This window comes from Maniola jurtina, chromosome 4 (assembly GCF_905333055.1).
Source record: "Maniola jurtina chromosome 4, ilManJurt1.1, whole genome shotgun sequence".
NCBI classification, from domain to species: domain Eukaryota; kingdom Metazoa; phylum Arthropoda; class Insecta; order Lepidoptera; family Nymphalidae; genus Maniola; species Maniola jurtina.
Genome location: NC_060032.1, coordinates 7,980,860 through 8,000,021, shown reverse-complemented (window position 1 = coordinate 8,000,021; position 19,162 = coordinate 7,980,860). Strand labels below are relative to the sequence as shown.

The 19,162-nt window shown below is 35.4% G+C and overlaps 5 protein-coding genes and 1 non-coding gene across 6 annotated transcripts in view; 1 reads left to right on the top strand and 5 right to left on the bottom strand.

Annotated features, from left to right (window-relative positions):
• Positions 1-1,217, bottom strand: part of LOC123864435 (pseudouridine-metabolizing bifunctional protein C1861.05) — a 154,060-nt gene extending 152,843 nt beyond the window's left edge. The window contains exon 1 of the mRNA XM_045904854.1: positions 1,109-1,217. The gene's annotated coding sequence lies outside the window, so the exon portion shown is untranslated. The remainder of the gene's footprint in view (positions 1-1,108) is intronic.
• Positions 1-19,162, top strand: part of LOC123864434 (EF-hand domain-containing protein 1-like) — an 80,683-nt gene that overhangs the window by 25,424 nt on the left and 36,097 nt on the right. The gene's annotated exons all lie outside the window — the stretch shown is intronic.
• On the bottom strand, positions 5,199-6,273 carry LOC123864447 (microsomal glutathione S-transferase 1-like). The gene has a single exon (XM_045904870.1). It carries the CDS (start codon positions 6,173-6,175, stop codon positions 5,723-5,725), a length of 453 nt encoding a protein of 150 aa, XP_045760826.1. The 5' UTR covers positions 6,176-6,273; the 3' UTR covers positions 5,199-5,722.
• LOC123864446 (microsomal glutathione S-transferase 1-like) lies at positions 7,277-9,016 on the bottom strand. The gene has a single exon (XM_045904869.1). The coding sequence runs from the start codon at positions 8,910-8,912 to the stop codon at positions 8,460-8,462; it is 453 nt and encodes a 150-aa protein (XP_045760825.1). The 5' UTR covers positions 8,913-9,016; the 3' UTR covers positions 7,277-8,459.
• On the bottom strand, positions 9,433-10,127 carry LOC123864444 (microsomal glutathione S-transferase 1-like). The gene has a single exon (XM_045904868.1). The coding sequence runs from the start codon at positions 10,056-10,058 to the stop codon at positions 9,606-9,608; it is 453 nt and encodes a 150-aa protein (XP_045760824.1). The 5' UTR covers positions 10,059-10,127; the 3' UTR covers positions 9,433-9,605.
• Trnan-guu lies at positions 14,546-14,619 on the bottom strand. Its single transcript has one exon. It is a non-coding gene; the product is annotated as a tRNA-Asn (tRNA).

Here is a 19,162-nt window from a genome sequence, read left to right as displayed (position 1 = left end):
TTAATTTGGTTTTCGCAATTTATAAACTAATACGACAAAGTAGGCTTATGGCATTCTAATTCCGACAATGGCAGTATCATCTTCACAGGATTAGGTACATAAAAATCTTTACTTGAAAGTGTTCAGTTTAAGAAATTAATAAAATAATGAGTTTGATATGAGTTACTCACAAATTAGTCGATACTGTAACTAATTTCTTAAATTTATTTATTTATTATTTAAAGTACACCCACAGCATGTTCACAAAACACTTAAAAATACAATAGGTATAGTCTTATTCAGTGTGACACACCACTTACGGGCACACACAACTCCTGCAGGTAAAACAATGTAATGACCGATCGCGTAATATTAGTACATAATTTTGGAAAAATTATATAGCTCCGAAGAGACAAGATAATATTAACAAATAGTACCTAAAAATAATGAATGAATTTACTTATTTCTAAATATTATATTCGTTATCAGTTTTTAATTATTAACTATGCAATGTGATTGAAATAACTACACAATTAGGAACTGGCCGATTAATTTCTCAAAGCAGAGACAGCCGCCGCAATACATTTTTTGAAATTTGAAAAATTGGACCCTTTCAAGTAAAGATTTTTATATAAACCTGTGAGGATAACACTGCCATTGGCGCAATTAAAATGCCATAAGCATACGTTGTCGTATTAGTTTACAAATTGCAAAAAACCAAATTAAATTTGAATTTCGCGGGCAGACCGGTCTCATGCCCCTTAAATACTTAGTTGGTTGGTAACATGTTTCCGATTCGAACTCTGTTAACCTTGATTCCATAAAAGTCTCAGACCACACACACGATTGTTCACATGTGAGAGCGAAATAGATACCTCATGCGGTCTCACCAACACATCTACCTATGACGTCACATAATAACACCCGGTTTTATCGGTCAGACGCTTCACGATTAGCGACTTATAAAGTTGAGTTATAAAGTTCATTTTATTATACTACTGAACATAACCTTACTAAAACTGACTCTGCACATAACGTGGGTAAAATTTATGATACCGTGCAATTGAGCGTTTACTATTGTGATTGTTTACTATTTAGGTATGTTACATTGAGTAAATTACTAGCTTACCTCTGCTCGTAGGTTATATTTTGAGAAAACCACGCGTTTGGCGGCCGGTCGTGAAACTGCAGGCAGCCCACGTCACAAAACTGGTTCGGCAATGGAATCGCTCAACTCGAACTGCCGAACTGTACGATTAGTTTAATAACGATAATACCTAATTATATTTATTTTACCTATGTACTTACCTACTGTTGTATCGATGTCATTGTATGTAATGGTGCAACCAGCGGTTTGGTCGACTCCACTTCTTTTTAACCCCCGACCAAAAAAGAGTGGTGTTATAAGTTTGACGTGTGTATCTGTGTATCTGTCTGTGGCATCGTAGCTGCTAAACTGATGAACCGATTTTAATTTAGTTTGTTTTTGTTTGAAAGGTGGCTTGATCGAGAGTGTTCTTAGCTATAATCCAAGAAAATCGGTTCAGCCGTTTGAAAGTTATCAGCTCTTTTCTAGTAACTGTAACTGCTTCACTTGTCGGGGGTGTTATAAATTTTTAATTTACACTTGTTGCTATAAGTAACTGCTTATCTAACCTACTAAGTGCTACTATTTGCTAACCTAATAAAAAATGAATAGGTATGTAGGTGATATGTTTTTATGGCGCTTGACCAGAATCATAAAAAAAAGCATAAATAGCTATGAAATGGCCTTTTAATGGTCATTGCTAGGCAAAGGGATCTCTTTTTCATTGTACTACATACCTACTACTCTAAAGCATATTACATAGGTATGTACTACGTATCTACTACGTACTGCGTCAGGACGCCGAATAAAATAATAATGGTTCTGGTTGAAGTGCGGAAAACGGGAATCGCAGCAATAAATATCAGCAGCCACCCCGCAATCGGCAGACCGACCTACAATGTGCGAACTGACGGATTACATATTCAACTGCTATCCATCAAAGTATCATAGTTCTGTTTATACAGAAGTGATTCTCATCAATGAGAACGGAGACGAGGCGCGAACGTCATTGAATTGTGAATGTTAAACTTATAACAAAAACACACCACGTTATATTGCTAACATAAATGTACCCCGTTTTAACTAAAACGTTAACTCTAAAGTCTAAGCATAGGCGAAGATTTCAGTCTGAGTACTGAGTCGTAAACCAACGCCGTTTTTTTAACTTTCTAAATAGGCGTGCAGATGACTCCAATCACACGAAATGTTTAGTCCTAGGTGATGAATGGTAATTAAAGCTAAAGTGAAGGGCAGCTGCCTAGAAGGTGCCTATTCACTCTTGTTTCAAGGTCCCAATACAAACATGCGTACGCGCGCGATGAGACGTCCTGCCGTGCCATTTCCATCATGCCGCATTCCACTGTAATTAATGTATTAAAGGAAAAGAGACAATATGTCGGAAACCAGGCGTGGTATCCTATGTAGGCCTAACTTCTACACACCGCACTTTTACGTAGACTGTGATGAAGGCATGCCAATATGCTCACCCATGAGTGAATTTTTGTATAAAGGTTTTTTTGCTAGAGTGCGCAAGTAGGGCATTCCCTTTTGGTCTTATAAATAATGTATTGCTACGTAAAAGCCTTATCTTAGCTTTACTCTTCGGTCTAAATTGGGATAGGACTTTTTGCGATTTTGCGGAAACTCTCGCAATTTAAATATCTATCTATGTATAATTATTATATAGTATTGTAATCATGCTTAATTGACTTAAAACAGCAGTGACAGCCTAGTAGTTAAGACCTCGGCCTGCTTTCGTGAGATCGAGGGTTCGATCACTGATTTCTCAGAGTTCAGTAACGAGCTGCAAAGGAAAACATTGGGAGGAAACCTGCATGCCAGACAGTTCTCCATAATGTTCTCAAAGGTGTGTGAAGTCATCCGCACTTGGCCAGCATGGTAGACTATGGCCAAACCCTTCTGTTTCTAAGAGGAGACCTGTACTTTGTAATGAGTCAGTGATAGGGTGATGACGACGAACAGACTTAGTGGCCTCTTCTCAGACCGCGTTTGGAACTCTCGTAGCTTAAATTTTAAGTTTACGTAATTAATTATCATCCCATTAGGTACATCTTACAAATTCAACAACTGACCATAAAAAGTGTAGATTATTGTACCTACCCAATTTGAATAAATGATTTGACTTGACTTGACTATTTTACTCTCCAGGTTTTGAATGATATCCTTTGAAAACATCACGTCGATTCTTTGCTCTGTTGTGGCGTTATTAAATAACAAACCAACAAACAAACACACTTATCAAATGTTAGTATCTAGCAATGTAATTTTCGTAAAGTACTAGGTGATATTACAGAGAGATACCTAGATCGTTATGGTTATGTTGGCTAGTGTCAAAGAGCGTTGCAGCAGAGCGTTCGGTTTCATCAATCATTCCGTGCCAGGTGGCGCCTTGACTAATTGTACAGCCTGCCAGCAGGGACGACGGTGACAAATAACACATTCCATGAATGTACAAATTATACAAACCCTTTTTGTTGTCCGCTCAGAATTCAGATTGGCAAGCGGGTTGAATTTCCCAGAATCCTGAAACACGTATTTTTTCATTTTTAACGGAGAGCCCCAATAGGTACCTACCAATTGTGAAAAATTGATTTTCCGGGATAAAAATAAGCTTCTTTCCTTCTCCGTGACGTAAGCTAACTCAGTACCAACTACCTACCAAGTTTCATCAAAATTTCAAGCAGACAGACACATTATTCTGCATTATTAGTACTTACAGAATTCAGATGTTGGGTATTTATAAAGATTAGCTTTTGCCTTTTACACAACATAAATCCCTTTATTCCTTGGGTCTTAACTATGTTAAGTTAAAAAGATTACCTACCTATAAAAAAGAAGGTAACCTAGTCGACAGGAAGCTGTTTGTCTTTGTACCAAATCTGTAGAGATATAAGTACTTAAATGTCTTTAGTAGAGAGTAGAGACGGAACAGTTGAGTGTTCGGTTCAATCAATCACCAGGTGACGATCTGACAAATCGTACTTTTCACTGCTGTCGATGTTAAAGATGTTAAAATAAAAAAGTTTCAAAGTACATTCCTATAAAATTGTGTGCTATTTAAAGGAGGAATATAATTTCGAACAGATAGGATATAAATATTATTATACCTATTTATATTTTTCAAGTTGATTATTAAAGTTAACGAATCAAGTTTTGACAGACGACAGTGGAGCGTTGGGTTCAATCAATCAGTCGCCAGATGTGATCATGATTAATTGATTCATTCATTATTATTAAGTACAACATGATTCCAGCGACTTCATCCGCGTGGATTTTCCGGGATAAAAAGTAGCCTATGTGTTAATCCAGAGTATAATCTATCTCCATTCGAAACATCCAAATTCGTTCAGCCGTTTTTGCGTGATTGAGTAACAAACATCAAAACATACAAACATCCACACTTTGACATTTATAATATTAGTGTAGGATTAAATTTCATGTCCACGTCAACTCTTCATATCTTTTTGTGACTCCATTTATTATTGGCACCTCATTAGCACGGACTCCAAAAAATATTCTATAGAAGTGCATTAACTCTTGTGTACAATATAATTTTATATATTCTGTAATAAATTAAATTATGTTTTAATTTTAATTTTTTATGGTTTTTCGTTTCTTTTTATCTCACAACAATATTATTCGAGCTCTTCGACCCAGAGCAAATGAACTTTATCCTGCTATTAATGTTATAGGCGATATACCTACCTATTACAAGGAAAAAACATTGTATGGTGAAACAAGTTGGCCCGCCCTGGCTTTGCCGGGTAGAATTTTTGAAAATCCTTTCTTATTGGGGTCTACATTATAGAGATATTTTTAGGTAGACCTATTTATCCTTACCTTACCTGGTTTGAGCTATTGCTCGTTGATATAATATGCCAGTCAGCCAGTTTCTCTTTTGATAAATAATATAGGTAGATAATAATTAATATTTCATCATGACGTAGCAGATAATACTAGTTTGTCGGTAATTAATAAAATTTTACCTATTCGTAGGATCAATTGGCAATCAGAACTTTACCAAACGCGTAATGGCGTAATAAACGGTTAATTTCAAATAACCACAAATAATAATAGGTGATTATTAGTAATAGTGATAGGGACTGGTAAATACAAACTTGTGACAGTATTGTTACAAATACATACATATCTATGTATATATCAAAGAATAATGAATAAATAAATTAAATACACACAATAATCAGTTTTTTATAATTTTCGCCAATAGGCTAGGTTAGGTAATCACATTGTAATACCTACCTAATGTGATTTCCGAAATAGAACAAAAACAAATTACAATCCAATTACTCACAATAATTCGCCCTTCCCTGGGTTTATCAATAGGTGCTACTTTGATATTGTTGGTAGGTACTTGGTAGCTCTTACAAGAGATAGAAAATTTTTTTTTGATCCAAAAATCATTAAAATCAGTCAGTAAAAGTTAAAATTTTAAGTGTCTGGAGTACCACAAAGATTAATTAGGTAGGTATATGGAGAACAAAATAATCTCGTCTTTTCATGGCGTAGGCAATTAAAATCAGTCAATGTTTCCATACTCGAAATGCACACTTTCTATACAACACAAGATCTGGATAGGTAAATAAAAGTATGTAATAATTATACTTATTTTAGAAATTATAATGCGCCCATGTAATGAGAAACAATTCTCAAACCCATAAACCAATTGATAAGATATGGAATTCCAAATGCAATAGCGCGCGCCGGCTGAGGCAATGGCTTCACAGCATAAACAATCGTGTGTAGGATCCGACCAGCTGTGAACACTCTGAACAGAAGGGTAGCCAACTCGGTGGAAGGTCCTGTGGTCAAATACAAAGCACCGAGCACCCAGAACGCCGGTATATTCTCCAAATCATTTAAATGAGCGCGTCGGGTTCTCTCTACGTCGGGATCGTCGAATTTTACAATTCCTCGGACCGATTTAGCATCCTCTTCATTTGCGAACACTTTTCTCTTGTGTCGAACCATTGCTGTTAACACTGACATACCCAACACTTTCAGGGCTAAAACACTCGAGTAAATGATGTAAGACCGCACTGCGGGCTCAGCGATGGACACAGGCACCATATTTATTTCAGTTATTGATTCTAATTGTGGCGAGACGTGCGCTCCACTCGGTTCACTAGCAACGAGTAGTCTCTGTCTGACTCAAAATCGTGATGGGATGATATTTTATAGCATATAGTTGCAGTTCCCAACATGCCAGTCATGCTTGATAAACAAATTAGGTTTAAAGATAAGTGTAGGTATGTTTTGGATAAAAAAGTTATTGTCATCCAACTTGTAATTAACAAAACTTTAAGGGTCAGCGTATATCGGGTGAGACCCAGCACAACATACATCAGGAGAAACAAAGAGGCATCTACGCTAGTCTGGTGGTTAGAAAGTGAATTTTCGCATGAATGATTGTAAGTGCGAAAATTCGCTTTCCTCAAACGTAGCAATCGATTGTTTGTTACATTAATTAAATAGTTTAAATATGTACCCTCTTGAAGTGATGTTACACGTGATTTTTCACATACCTACTACCTGTGAAAAATAAAATTACTAATGGTCAATCTCTAATTTTAAGTAATTAATCAAAACATGTCTACTGATGTAAAAACTATTACTTTCTACTACTAATGTAGAAACATTAGCAATAATAATAAATAGTTTAAAAACATAAGTAGTAGACAAAAAAAGAAACAGCTCACCACTGAAGTCTTTGTTAATCACTTAATTATACACTAATCTAAAAAGAAACGATTTTATCTAGTTCTCATTAAGAGATGGGTAGGTACCTACTATCGTCACATGAGTAGATATTGTTGTTCTCGAGGAGATAGAGTAGGTATCCCTCCGGGCAAGTTCCTGTAATTTATGCAGGTAGGTACTAGTTAGGTACTTACGTATCCTATCCTTCGTTAATATTTTCAGGCTTTGTGCTTGATGAAATCGATTAAGTAATTTAGGAGAAAGAGGTAACAGACAAACAAGTATCGTAAGCCTGTGCCTATACTATCGGGTTTATAAAATTAGTAGTTATGGATTTTTTGCAATTTTTCTGGTACTGAAATGTATGAGTAGGCAAGCAGTCTTCCCCACTCAGCAGTTAGTTTTTTTTTTTGGGTTCAACGACTTAAATTAATTTGTAAGGTTATGTTGCATAAAAAAGATAAAAACATATAAATCACATAAATTTATTTAATGTAGTTAGTTGTTAGTTGCTACCTATCACATAATCGTATCTATTAGGTACCTACCTACTTGTATTTATCGCTTAGGTATAAATAAGGAATATAATATAGAGATAAACTGACCTTCGATATAATAATTAACTCATCATACCACAATAATTAATTTAGAGTAGCAACTTGAATTTATTATGCTTGCTATTTTACACTATAGTATCTAACCCTTTGAATTACCTTAGGAAGACCTCTAAAAGAGCTATTTCAAACAAATACCACCCAGTTGCACGAGTCGCGGTCACAACGGATTTTTTTGAGTCCCGTCCTGACCACGACTTATGCGACTGGGTCAAAATACCGATAAAATAATTCAAAAGTATCATATTATTCGTGGTATGTAGGTACCCGTTATTTACATTATAATATACTAACATAGAGGTCGTTTAGTATCTAATACAATTTGTACCTATCAATAGGTAGGTTAGGTACATATTTCGTTTATAATACTTGTACTTAGGTGACAAAATCTCCTATTGCTGTTATTATTCCAGCGAATATCGATAAATAATGAAACCCCACTGAACCGTTTTAAATATCATAAAATCATGAAAATGCCAAAGTTTTATCTCCAAATCAAACCTCAGTCCCGTAAAATTACTCTTAAGCCTGAAACAAAACAAATTCGCTCGATGGCAGTGCGATGCGACGAGAACATCACAAAACGTTACACAAAATGCGCGCGTACACTGGCTGATGATACAAGGAATCGGGATTGCGTTACACAACGGTAGGTAGGGACTAGAGAAAATGATGTCTTGAGCGGACGGGCTCTGTGAAACAAAACGTACTTATGGTACTGTATGAAATGAAATACAACAAGCGCCCGTGCCCGGCGCCGGCCACCACGCGCCAGTTCATTCCATAGAGCGCCGAGCATTTTGCCTTCACAGCGTTCCGGCCGCATACCTGGGGCGCTTGCTATACCAGTCCCGTATGCAACGCCCAGTGGGTACGCTACTACAGAAGCGTAGCTTCAACGCGCACTTCGCCTTCATTTCATTCCTTGTATTACGACTTCTAAAAACCATGAAGGACATTTTCGTCGCGCCGCGCTGACGTCGCGCGTTATGTATGTTTCAGGATTTACCTACTAACTTCCAAGCTACATTTATATCCGTTTATAGAGCGGTTATATAATAAGACACAATGCGCACTCCCATAAACCAATTGATAAGATAAGGAATACCGTAAGCGATAGCTCGCGCCGGCTGGGGCAAGGGTTTGACGGCGTAAACAATCGTGTGTATTATCCGACCAGCCGTAAACACTCTGAACAGAAGAGTAGCCAATTCGGCGGAGGGCCCTGTAGTCAGGTACAATGCACCGAGTAGCCAAAACGCTGGAATATTCTCCAAGTCGTTCAGATGCGCGCGTCGAACTCTCTCGACGTCAGGATCGTCGAATTTTACAACTCCTTTAGTCGTTTTGGTGTCCTCCGGATTTGCGAACACTTTTTTCCTGTACCGAACTCTTCCAGTCAACACTGCCATTCCCAGCACCTTAAGCGCCAAAATACCGGAGTATACGATGTAAGATCGTACAGCGGGTTCAACTAACGATATAGGCACCATTTTTATTATTTACACAACTTGTTGTTTCGTTATCGTAATAAATAGCGCGTGCGGTCGACACGGCAAACTGACACTGTCTGTATGATCCGACTTCCGAGAGTCGAGAATTACTATGTAGAAACTTGATATTATGAACATGCAAGTCACGCTTGTTTTTACTCCTCATCAGTTAATAGTTTCGTCATAATTATAGATAGTACAAATTACTTGAATACGAGTTTTCTATCAACTTGTCGTTGTAATGTCTCTATGTTAATATGCCTTTATAATTTATATCTATTTACTTATTGTATATAGGTTCATATTTATTTGTCTATCAAGTGGAATTGCAAATTAAATAAATAAATGCCATTTTTATTAATACTATATGACTTGCCCCGGCTTTGCACGGCTGGGCTCACCCTGTTCTGTAACTATACCTAAAAGTCACCCGTTGATCGTTGATGATAAATGATAATAATTTTTATTGTTATTTTAAAAGATTCTGAACAAAAAGAAAGAAAGAAAGAAAACAAAATAATGCAAATTGTGTAAAGCAATTTAATGACCTTTTTTATTAATTTTAATATAAAATTGTAAAAACTAACACACCGAACAATTCCAAAACACACAGAACTTCATAGAAAATACTTACAAGTTATATAATGTTCGCAACACCCCAAAAAATTAAACTGCACTTAGTTACACCTTACTCTACAGAGCCGATAAATAGTACAAGATAACCTGGACTCCCATATACCATTTAATAATATACGGCACCATGTATGCAATTCCTCGAGCCGGCTGAGGCAATGGGATAACGGCGTACACCAACGTGTGAATGACCCGACACACTGTATACACTCGAAATAGTAATGTAGCCCACGCCGCTGCCGGTGCAGTGGTCAAGTACAATGCTCCCAAAATCCAAAATGCAGGAATGTTTTCCAAATCGTTGAGATGAGCACGACGTGTTCTTTCCACTATAGGGTCATCCAGTTTCACCTTCCCTTTAAAAGCCTTAGCATCTTCAGGATTCGAAAAAATTCCTTTTCCCATTCGCACCAGAGATGTCAGAGTCCCCACGGCCAATAATTTCAACGCTAATATCGCCGAGTATATAATATACGATTGAACTGTTGGGTTCGATAACTCTATTGCAGCCATTTTGATTCCGGGGGCAAGAAGACAGCTCACTTTGGCGGTTGATTTCAGAATGTGGAATATTTCTGTTTTGAGTTTCGTGGCGCTGCAAACCATGTGATCGGCTTAAATCACTTGCACATATTTTACTAAAGGTTCATAAAAGTAATACTTATATACATGCTCGTACATATTCTTCAATGTATCATAATGTAATATGAAATTCTTTATCGACGTGTGAATGTTATAGTGATAATGAAACTTATATTTTACTTTACACGGCTAAACACGGGGTAAAGGTTAAATTCAACGCAAGTATAATAAATAGTTTGATGATACTAAAGATGGGTACCTAATTCATTTTCCTTTAGACATGTTTTGTTTCTGAAAATTAGATTTCAGTCAAACAAAGTAGGTAGGTTCAATAGAGAATATTCAGCGATAAAAACCATAACTTAATAATATTTAAGTTAGGCATTGTGTTTTGTAATGTCGCACAGCTAAACACGATGTATTTAGATAAATATTAATTTATATTATGTATTTGAACTCAATTTTATAATTTTAAAATTTAAAGTTCAAGATTTTATTGTTAATTGAAACAAAACAATGAAAAGTGAAAAGTCATAAACGAGATTTTAATAGGTATTTTTTGGGTCAGGTTTAAGGAGTGTTCACAGACCTTCAAAGTAAACATAATAGACCCAGGAAAGAATTAAAATCTTTAACTAATTATGTGATTCTACTTACTAATTAAAGTGATTAATATTTTCAGTAAAGACTAACTTTTGACTTGAAAAGAAAATCCATTGATATGTACCTTTAATACGATAGCTTCAATTGTATTCACTCTTTTGTTCATCAAGCAAAGTAAAGCGCAAAACTGTTTGCAATAAAAAATACATTCAATAGAATGAATGGGACAGTCTTTTCAAGGGGCTCGATAGAATTTTGACGCCTTTTAAGGTTTGTGTCAATTTTTATTCAAGCTTAGTCAGTCCCTTCGAAACCTTTTCGTTAAAGTACACTCATTCTTTGATTACGGTTTCAGCAAGTGCACTCAAAAATGCGGCTATCATGGAATTTTTGGTTGGTTCAAAGCAAGTAGGTATTAATTGAATTCATTGGGTTATTTTGAATAATAATTTTTGTCGAACACTGGCGCCGCAATTGCCAATTCAATTTGCATGCTAATAAATACGGAGTATTTTCAATTTTTGTTTGAAAAATATCCTTGTAAATAAAAGAGCGGGATATTTTAAGCTTAGGTATAGGTAGATTCAGTCAGTGTCACATAAGAGGCCTCTTATCCTGAACTTGCGCAATAGTTGATTTATCGATCTATATATATTACCGGCAGTGAGTGTAATTCAGTCATTCTATAGGATACCTAGTACCTAGACATCCATGAAACAGTGGGGTTGTTCCAAAAGACCCGCTTCTTCGCCTTTTCATTCAGCTTTGCCTACTCGATCTTAGTTTCGCTACGGAGATAGCCGGCTCGCTTCGCTAACCACTCTCTCACTCTTCTCTCAACTCAGCCTCGTAGGCTCGCTTCACTCAGGACCTCCATCGCGAGCTCCTAGCTTTGCGAATTACAAAAATACTCTAGGGGTAAGATAGACAAGATTGCGTGGAATCGGAGTGCTCAGATTTTGTTCTGGGCCACATTTGACATCCCCTTGCATCCCCAGCCGTTCTCTACTTATTAAAAAGAAAATTCGAAATTCTCAAAAGTAGCTTACTAATTGCTAAGTGCTTTAATTTAATTACACTGTGAATATTTTAATAAGGTAATAGAATATAAAAGCCTGAAGCAATATGAAATTACGTTAAATTTCAGCCTTTGCCCTGCTTAGTAACAAGATAAGACTAGGCTCCTAGGAGTATGTAACTATGTACTATACGCCTATCACGTGGTTAGCGGCAGCTGTGTTCTCATGTAACATTGCTTTACAGTCCACTGAAGTAAGTTACATTGTTGTTATGTATTCCGCAGATCATCATCATCATCATCATCATTATCAACCGATAGACGTCCACTGCTGGACATAGGTCTTTGTATGCATGCGACCATTTTGAATTTTTTATTATTTGTTTTTATAGAGCGTCCTGTTCGCACCCTTTGAGTACGGAACCCTAAAAATGAGTCGCAGAGACAAGAGTTCCTATCGGTTGACGATAAAGATAATGATAGGATCGTCCCTGTAGAAATTTTCGCGCTCGCTTCGCTTGCATTTATATTCCATGATCAATTTATTATTATTATTATTATACGACTGCACTAAAATAGGGGTAATGTTATCGTGTGTTTGTAGGAAGGATACAATCTATCTCTTTATTGTAACACTGAGTGAATTAATTTATTCAAAAATGTAGCTTAAACTTAAACTCTACTAGGTAGGTATACACTTAAACACCTTAGTAAGGTAATTCCAGAAATAATATTATCATAAAACAGATGAGGGAAATTCTCCGCTGCAACACGTTCCCCTGCATTTGTTCACCTGGATTTATTTTCAGATCCGACTTGATTGATTAGACCGAGTTATTAATTAAAAACAAACCTACCTTGCCATCTAAGCTTAGAAGCTTACTTTGTTAGGTAGGTATATGAGGACAATAATTTATCTGTTTGTAATTTACTAAGCCCCGACCCAAAAAGAGGGGTGTTATAAGTTTGACGTGTATATCTGTGTATCTGTCTGTGGCATCGTATCTCCTAAACTAATGAACCGATTTTAATTTAGTTTTTTTGTTTGAAAGGTGGCTTGATCGAGAGTGTTCTTAGCTATAATCCAAGAAAATCGGTTCAGCTGTTTGAAAGTTATCAGCTCTTTCTAGTTACTGTAACCTTCACTTGGGGTGTTTTTTTAATTTACACTTGTTCTATCTTTATTCAATTTATGAATGAGAGTTCTACTTTGATAATAATAATAATTAATATAACTGAGGAAATACTACAAACACAAGGTCTTTAATTTTCCAGTAATAATAATCTAAATGGGCATAATCACCAAAATGTATAACCAAAAATAAAATAATGCTTAAATATAATAAAAAATAAAAAAAATACATAGTAGATTAGTTTTGTTAGTTTACATTTCCCTTATTTTCCTAAGTTAGTATGGTTAGTAAGTGAACAATGAGCCCCTTCGCGGGTAAAGGCCTGTCAAAGTTTTAACGGCTCCATAAGAAAAAAAAATTGTGTTAAAAGTATTTAAAAGTGGTATTATGTGGCTGTTGTATTCTTATGGAGTTCAATGCTTAAATATATTTATACCTAAATCTTATTAAATTTGATTAAAGTGTTATCTTACATTGTTCCTTTTAAATATTTTCCTAATTGAAGTTGCTTAGTTGTTGGTTCAACAGCTAATAGCTGAACACATAAAATATAAAATAAAATTCTATATATTTCTTGACTAAAACGTACGTAGTGTCTGTAATTCTCGGCTATCTGTGTATAGTGGCGTGGGTTTAGATTGCCCTCTGATTGCCTGATCGAATGGTTCCGTGCAAACATCGACGCGGTATACAAATTGCCGCGAGCGTATGACCTAGATTAGATGTTAAGGATGCGATTCGTTGTTCCGTTAAAGTGAAAAAAGCTCACCGAAAAGTTCTTTGCATTGCCGATGTAATGGATATGGAATTACAAATGTCACTAGTACTATCATTACTTCACTACTAATATTATAAATGCGAAAGTGTGTTTGTTTGTTGCTTTATCTTTAAATCACGTCGCAATGGAGCGACGGATTGACGTGATTTTTTGCATGGGTAGGTATAGTTAAAAGACCTGGAGAGCGACATAGGCTACTGGTCATGACGCATGCTCTTTGGAGACGTCGCAAGTAAACTCGGGGCTCCCTAGAACCTTTCCCCGTACCTATGCGCTTCAATCCCTTGCACTATAGGTATAGCCGACACTGGTAGAAGCCCAGCGCGGCGAGTGGAGACGACTCCGCGACACGTTGGTCGGGTATGGTAACTACTAGGTGAAAATCTGATAGATACCCCCTATATTTTAAACAGACATATTTTTGTAACCGCGTATAAAATAAGATTAATTGTCTCATTTTTTAACCCCCGACACAAAAAGAGGGGTGTTATAAGTTTGACGTGTGTATCTGTGTATCTATCTGTCTGTGGCATCGTAGCTTCTAAACTAATAAGCCGATTTTAATTTAGTTTTTTTGTTTGAAAGGTGGCCTGTTCGAAAGTGTTCTTAGCTATAATCCAAGAAAATCGGTTCAGCCGTTTGAAAGTTATCAGTTCTTTTCTAGTTACTGTAACCTTCACTTGTCGGGGGTGTTATAAATTTTTAATTTACATTTGTATTTTTAAGCAGTTATAAAAGCAGAAAATCGGTAAAAAAAATTGCTGGCTAATCGACTATTCATCACAATTCAGCCATAAGCTAAGTGTTTTGTACCTACATACCTATGTGTCGATTAGTCCAAAAATAAAGGTTCTAGCATATGATTGTTGATCAATTTTAAAAAATTCGCCCCCGGGTGGGCTCGAACCACCAACCTTTCGGTTAACAGCCGAACGCGCTAGCCGATTGCGCCACGGAGGCACATGAGGTATTGTCTCAATTTATTTACTCATCAACTACTATGACCATCACCTTGTCTTCTTTTCACATATCTATCATAAAGTTTAACAAAATAGAAAATACCTATATCAGTTTTCATATATGGTTTTCATAAACTAAGCAATAAGCATCAGATAAACATAAAATAGCTTCAAACTCGTTGTCGTTGTTCATCTTATTGGATATCTCTTGGAAGAATTCCTGCACTCCACAAAACATTTGTTGCAGAAGTATAGGGACAGATTTGAATAATAGACACTTTCCAATTTCACTTCACTGTATTTTTTGAGATTCGTTTTCGCTTACAATTATTATTTCTCAATACCCGTCTTTTTTTCGATACCTTCCCTATTTTTATCAGTTTGACAGATATATTTTTAAGGTAGGTAGGTACTAGTTTTCGGGTAGCTATTTGACAAATTACCACAGAGGTAAACCAAGGTGATGTAATAGACAATTAACGTAACAATTATATCAGCTAAATGTAAAATACGACACAATATGTATTGATCTAAATAGTTAATAACTAAATGTGATTTATAATCCATTCCCGCCAATTATTTATAAATAATAATAATTAATCTGATATAGGTCTAGATGTCTATGACTCATGATATAAGGCAGCATCTTGAGGTAGTTGTTAACACTCGGCCATCCTGGAAAGGCCGTGCCCCACGGCCCGCAGATAACATCCCGGCTTTCGCATCATCGGCCACCTGGCAAAAGAAAAACACCGAACAGTAATATGCACTTAAGAGGTTACCTAAAAAAACGCTTGGTCAATCTGTTTCGCCACCAAGTGATCAACATTAAAAGGCTAAATAATAATAGTTCTCACTTAGTCAACCATGGTGATGTAGACATTCATAATTTAAATTAGAAATATGTACATGTGATATAATATTCAATAGATTCATTTTAGTTATTACCTACTTCATATTAAAATTGTTATTGATTTTCTTCTTTTTTTTAATGACTTGCTATAAGATTTAGGTATTAAATAAAAATAACTTTTGATTACCAGTGGGTATGTGATTAACATTGACGAAATATAAGTAACAGATTTCGTTGTAGCGTCCTACTATCCAAAATTGTAGGTACTTAAATGACTATCAAGATAAGTTCTATACAGCTGACGTCATGACTCATGAGACAATTTTATTAAGAAGCTAAAATTGATTTAGAATTATATTTGGCTCTGCACTTATTAGTTGCTTATTGTGGTACACGGGAAAAGTTAGGTATCAAATTGTAACATCTCGCAGGTTTTGGTGGTATCTTTCGAGGTCGCTAACATAATATTATTATCATGTTGGTAACTAGGTAAGTAACTGACTTTCGATGCTTTAGCTTTTTTTCTATAATAAAGATGAATTTGCCACAGGGATGACACCTATAAACCTGGAAAGCAAAACAGTTTCCATATTTATACGAAATTTCATTTCTAGCCCTTTTTCTTTTAATCCGTACTAAACGTTTATTGAATTTCATACTCATTTTTCTCTAATGTATATGTAATTTTCAATTACTTGATATTTTTATAATTGTAATTTTATACCTAGATATTAACAGGTCGGCAGAGGGTTTTGTTTTAGCAGAGTTTATTTTTGGTACTTTCAAATCATGTTGTACATACGTAGTATGTATATACCTTTATTTTTCCCATTTTGAATAAATAATGCAGCATAAATTTTTATCATTGAAAGGTCACACAGATATTATAATAGGTATATATTATAAGTAGTAAATAGACTAGATAAGCAAAATAGACTCGTGGCGTAGGTCACACAGACCGTTTGCGTAGGTCACACAGACTCGTTGTGTAGGTCACACTGACTCGTTGCGTAAGTCACTCAGACTCGTTGCACAGGTCACACAGACTCGTTGCTTGGGTCACTCAGACTCGTTGCACAGGTCACACAGACTCGTTGCTTGGGTCACACAGGCTCATTATGTAGGTCTTATAGACCATTTGTGCAGGTATCCCAGATTATTTGCGTAGGTGACAGAGTGCGTCGAATAAGTAGCTCATTCAGATTTGTTGCACAGGTCATGCGGTCTTCTTTGTAATTTCATACGGATTATTCATAGGAAGATCTCACAGACATATTCTAAGGATATGCCTCAAAGTAGGTACAGACATTGTACTTAAAATGCATTTTTTTTTACTCAGAAGGTGAATTTCTATGAGGAATAAGGAACAGAATAAAGCATAAGTACGAGAGAACAAATCTTATTTCCACAAGAAACAAGAAACAGGATTGATACAAAACAAGGTATCTAGGAGAGCAATTTCGAAAATGAAAGAATGTCTTTTAACACTTATCCGCACTATTTGAGAATTTATAAAGTTACCAAGGTTTGAGATAGTTGGCAAATATTATCATGTCTCAGTTTATTATCAGATACCAGAATGCAAACAAAAGAAATCTCTTATTTTACAAAACACTATTACTCCATTAATGGGCCATCCGTGTCAAAAGTTAATTAGTAATTAATTAGGGCATATAGAGCTTTAGTCATAAGTTTAAAAAATATTTTATTTTATTCATGACATTTGTATTTCTGAAACATACTATATTTACTGAAGACAACCATACTGTTGGTCCGACGACATCACCAAGCTTGCGGGGAAAACTTGAAGGAAGCTCACCCAGCATTCAGAAGAATGGCGTGTATGTGAGGAGACCTACTTATGTCTAACAATGGATAAATAAGGGCTAACAAGAAGAGGATGTTATTTACTGTAATGCTTATCAACGGTAGTGAAAATAAAGTAAAGTAGTCTTGACTCTTGAGTCTACTAGCCTCTTTTACTACATTATCTATTGTTGTATTTTATCAATCTTCATGCTCGATGTTGACATATTTTTTTTTAAGAAGAAGTCACTTTAGACGATATTTAGTTATTTAGACGTCCTGTCAGGGAATTCACTAAGACGTTTCGTTACGGAAGTCATACATGCGTTCCGTTATGGATTTCACTCAAACATTCAGATAGGGAAGTCACTCAGATGTTTCGTTACTGAAGTCACACAGACGTTCTGTTAGGGAAGTCACTTATTTCTTTAAGTGAAGATACTCAAAAATATCTTTAGCGTAGACATTCAGACATTATCTTGATGTTAATCAGCATTTACTGTTTTAGTAATATCATAAGATTTTCTTTCGTTTCAAAATTAATAACTGTTGTTTTTAGTAGGTTATCGATATACGATATTATCTAGGTTATATATTCTATAATATGTGTAGTTATAGTGTTATGTATTTAATAAATGTAGAATATGTATATTTTAAGTGTTTCTTATTAAGTAAATCAATAAGTTAAATTTTATGCTTGGACGTTACGACGTCCTAGCTCGTTTACGGCAAAATAAGGTCATAATTTCACAATCGCAATCACCTCTAATTGGTCGACGCTCACTCATTTCCGGCTATGTCAATGCATTGTTGAGATAAGAATACCAATCACAGCGATTGAGATTGTAATAATGATTGATACTGTCTTTCAGCATTCGAACAAATTGTCTTCCTATAATTCGTAAAATAAAATAAATTAAACCTATCATACTGTTACTTATAAACTTCTGACCTTTACATAATCCTATTATTGAATTCCATGTACTATACTAGCCAATAGTTAACGTAGTTTGGTACAATAGTCTCTTTTGTATAAGTACCCATTTTTAGTATATATGATTTGTCAAAAACAAATAAAATAAAACTAGTAGCTCAGTTTGTTGTAGGCTCTACTCAGACCTAGCCTAGGCGCGTTTGGAATCCTCGCTTAATTTTGAATTTATGCAATTAATTGTCACCATTACATCATTATCTTATAAATTCAATTGACGATCAAAGTGTTCCCAATTGTGTAAATGATTTGTTTTTAACTATGAATATAGTAGGTAAGTATACATTTATCTAAAAATAAGTTCAGTACATACTGGCACTATCAAAAATTAAGTTTCCGATATAGGTTAATCTGGCTCTATTTTCTGGTCTTTCTGGTTAGGTATCATCTAGTAATCTCTATTATAATTAATTTTATAAATTTAATTATGTACATTAAGATTATTTGGCTGGAAGTATTACTGTTTTTCTTACTCTCATTGGGTTTGTCATACAGTCTTTAATTTGCATAATTCACACAGACTTATTTATATAGATATTTGGGGAGTCATTCACCCGTTAGCATGAATAGGTCACACAGTCACTAAAGTTAGCTAAGGATTAAATTATTAACATTTTATCCTCACATTTTAAAGTACCATGGTGAACTGATAGCCATCGCTAGTTGCGGTTTATTCTAACAAATCAGAGTAATTACATTTAGACATGAGCCTTTAATTTTTGGACTAGTACAGAGTCTGCTTCATCACCTACGTTCATAAGTTGTATACCTACATATTTCAATGCGGTTAACACCTCCAGAAATGAAATAGCTTAAATTATTTTGTCACAAGTTAGAATATTACTTACTATTAGAAACTACTCATTTATTTCAATTGTAAAAGATGTTATGGAA

Bases quoted from the DNA above. Each gene is read 5' to 3' on its own strand.
- LOC123864444 (XM_045904868.1), bottom strand. From the start codon at position 10,058: ATGGCTGCAATAGAGTTATCGAACCCAACAGTTCAATCGTATATTATA.
- LOC123864447 (XM_045904870.1), bottom strand. From the start codon at position 6,175: ATGGTGCCTGTGTCCATCGCTGAGCCCGCAGTGCGGTCTTACATCATT.
- LOC123864446 (XM_045904869.1), bottom strand. From the start codon at position 8,912: ATGGTGCCTATATCGTTAGTTGAACCCGCTGTACGATCTTACATCGTA.